Here is a 3167-nt window from a genome sequence, read left to right on the forward strand (position 1 = left end):
GGCAGATGTTAAAAAAGCACAAACAAAAAAGGAAAAGTCAAATTAAGGGGTAGTCAAAAGAGGAAAACAACGAGACAGTTTTAAAGACAACTGAGGGAAATTGAGAAGACATCTTACAGGGTTAGAAAGGACTATTAACAAAGCAATGATGTGCTTTTTCTAAGGACCAAACTGAGCAGTAACTTTCCCAGAGTATAAGCTAACACTGGTTTATACCTGCCAACTTTTTCTGAGATATAAGCATGAGATTTTTATCCTGGGAGTGCTGGGATTTTTGAAGACGACATGATCATTTCTGAAGATTCCCGAAGAAGTCCGAAGTCTTCCGAAGACGTCCGAAGTCTGCCGAAGGCAAAGTTTTCACTTGCTTTTTACTTCAAAAATCAGAGATCGCAAGGAAGGTATTGTCATTTATTCATTTTACACGTGGTTTTCGTTCCTTACATGGGTCTGAGTTAACATATTTTTGGAAATTGTGTCAAGCAAGACAGCAACAACTCACATTTTTCAATCAGGTGTGAGAAATTGGCCCGCAAGCGTGAGCCGGTGTGAGATCGAAGTTTTCAACTCGGAGGCGTGAGAGTTGGCAGGTATACTGGTTAGACCCATGATTTCTCATAATGGTTGATGAAAGAGGTCAAAAAAATTTTTGTATCTGCAAACATAGAGTATTCAACCACTTTTATAAGGGACAGATCTGGACTGTCCCTTATATAAGTGAGTCTCTGTTAACACACTGCTATGCTCTATTGTTGACCAGACCAATCAGATTAGATGTTACCATTTTAACCAGTATAACTAATGCTATAAATTATATAAATAATATAAACTACACTGCAGTCAGACCCCTGATGATAAATTTTATCCTCAAACCCACTTTCCCTTGGACCAGTCTGAAAAATGATCTGCTGGACTGGAACTCACATAACCATGAGAGCCTCCCATGGAGCAGAGTGAATTATTTGAAGAGCATTTGAAGTAACCTCCCGCGCAGACAATCTCAGGGGTTCATCATGCATTCCTGCCCCATTCCTGGTCATAAAGGAGTTCTTTTGGTGAGGCAATGGCAAGATGGTATGGTGTAACTAAACAAAAAGCAGAATTGTTTTTTGCACTCTATTGTTTCGTAGTGAAGCCAACTCCAAGGTAATTGTTTCAATGAGATTGTGAGGGTAGCCTCTAGCACAAAAGCTTATGAATAACTGAGAAGTTTGTTCTAAAGGTGTAAGCAGCCGGTCTTCCAAACCTTTTTATGAGACCTTTCTGACCGTTCTGAGTCTCTCGCAAAATTCCTCAAGGTTGAAAGTGCACTACCCTGATCTGGAAGTGTACTGTGATTGGTCTACATTTTTAAATGTTTGTTTCAGCAGATATTTGTTGGGGAGGATTGCGTGACAAGCCAAATGAACATCTGGATGGGAAGTTACACCTGATGCCTTCAACAGGCATTCAGGAAGCTGAAGCTGACAGTTCTTGACTCACTGGCTACTAGAGAAGACTTATTTGTGAAGGTTTTACAGGGAGCCCTAAGCTCTGAATCTAGACTGTATATATATGAATTTTGAACAAAAAGTAAGGGCGTTACCATTATCAAGAACTTACTAGGCACTTTTAACCTTTATTCAGAGCTGTCCAAACAAATCAGTCTTTCCCTAAAAAAACTAGTATATAGATGAAAGTAATGAGTTTTTTGAAAGAAATCTGGATGAAAACCTATTAATTTTCATTTTCAAGATGACTGGATTAGCCAGCAAGTTCTGACTTTTGGTGAGGTGTCTTTTCCTAGTTCCCCAAGGGCAAAAGCAAGTTGCCATGCACAATGTTTTTTTCTTATAAAAAAACTTGTGTGTCCACTTGTCATTACAATTTGCACATTGGCCCAAGGCTAAACTGCCTTTCCCAGCTTATGTATAATGATGGCAGCTACCTCTTGAACTGCAAAGCTATTAATTTTCACAATCGAGCAGAATAACTGGAGACTGAGAAGTTGCCATGTTTCTTGAGAGTCCATACATCTAACCCGCTCTTAACTGACAAACTGACAGTACTGGTGTGTTCTGTGTGGTTATTAGAGGTCAAAATTATATCCAGGTTAAATTTTTTTAACCTAGGTTGATTCTCGATTTCCTTTGTCTTCTAACCCTGATTCTTGTAACATAGTCAACTTACAGCTCCATAAGATTAATCTTCTCAAGACTAAGGAAGGTATTAACTGTCTCTAATAATGAAAATCGCTAGACGCCAGTTTTTACCATGCTTCACTAAGAAGGATATCAAAAACAAGCCAACATTTGAAGGTCAATCCAAAAGCTACATTTTAAAAATAGCGAAGTTAGACTAGCTGTCCATACTGTACAAACCGGCCTAGGGTACAAACCTACCCATTTTTTTCTGTTAGCTTAACAAGCTTAATAATGAGTAATTATGCAACGCGCTAATTTGTCATAACGCTAATTATGACAGCGATATAATTCACCTGCTTACACAATGTGTTGGATACATTGATCAGAGCTGTTTCCTGGAAAAATCGCTGGAAAAATCAAAGCTGAGGGAAAGAATAAGCGCCTGCGTGTGTAGACCTTGGTCAGCGTTTTCACCGATTCATTAAGTACCTCATGTATAGTGTAGCAAACGGTAGACGAAAAAAATTAAGAATATACACCGTATTCACAAATGGCGGACACGCGGGAAAAAACTGGTGCCTAGTCATGAAAGCGAGGCGTTGGAGGATAAACAAAAATTGCAAATGAAGACTTTCAGTGAACTTGCGGAGTGTTTAGCACGGATTCCACCTAAAATAACTTTTTACGGACTTCTTTTTAAATACAATTACGTGGGATGTCTTCTGCTTTTAATGTTTAGTAGCTATTTGCTGTTTGCAATCAAAAGGGACGCGTATATCTTCAGGAAACAGGATGATTTTGTAGGTTTCCGAAGCATCGATCAGAAGCTCGAAGAGTAGGCGATCGCTGGAGAAAAGCGGCAAACATGTTGGCCCAAACTTCACACTGAAACCGAATACGAAAACCAGATCACTACAATTCTGTATTGGATTAGATTAATTCCGTCGCTTTGGAGGGAATTGTTAGAGGTACGTTGGCAGAGCTTAGCAAACATCTCATGATTTCTTTGTCATTGCGAAACAATTAAAAATAATTTTATCAAAA

General features: G+C 38.9%; 1 protein-coding gene across 3 annotated transcripts in view; it reads right to left on the reverse strand.

Annotated features, from left to right (window-relative positions):
- LOC140930492 (3-hydroxyisobutyryl-CoA hydrolase, mitochondrial-like) overlaps nucleotides 1-2589 on the reverse strand; it is a 19870-nt gene extending 17281 nt beyond the window's left edge. For 2 of the 3 annotated variants that reach the window (XM_073380208.1, XM_073380207.1), the window contains exon 1: nucleotides 2477-2589. In XM_073380208.1, the coding sequence (XP_073236309.1) occupies nucleotides 2477-2502 (26 nt within the window). In that variant the 5' untranslated portion in view covers nucleotides 2503-2589. The remainder of the gene's footprint in view (nucleotides 1-2476) is intronic. The other variant, XM_073380209.1, reaches the window with a different exon arrangement.
- Nucleotides 2590-3167: the final 578 nt, after the last annotated feature.

This window comes from Porites lutea, chromosome 3, assembly GCF_958299795.1.
Source record: "Porites lutea chromosome 3, jaPorLute2.1, whole genome shotgun sequence".
NCBI lineage: Eukaryota > Metazoa > Cnidaria > Anthozoa > Scleractinia > Poritidae > Porites > Porites lutea.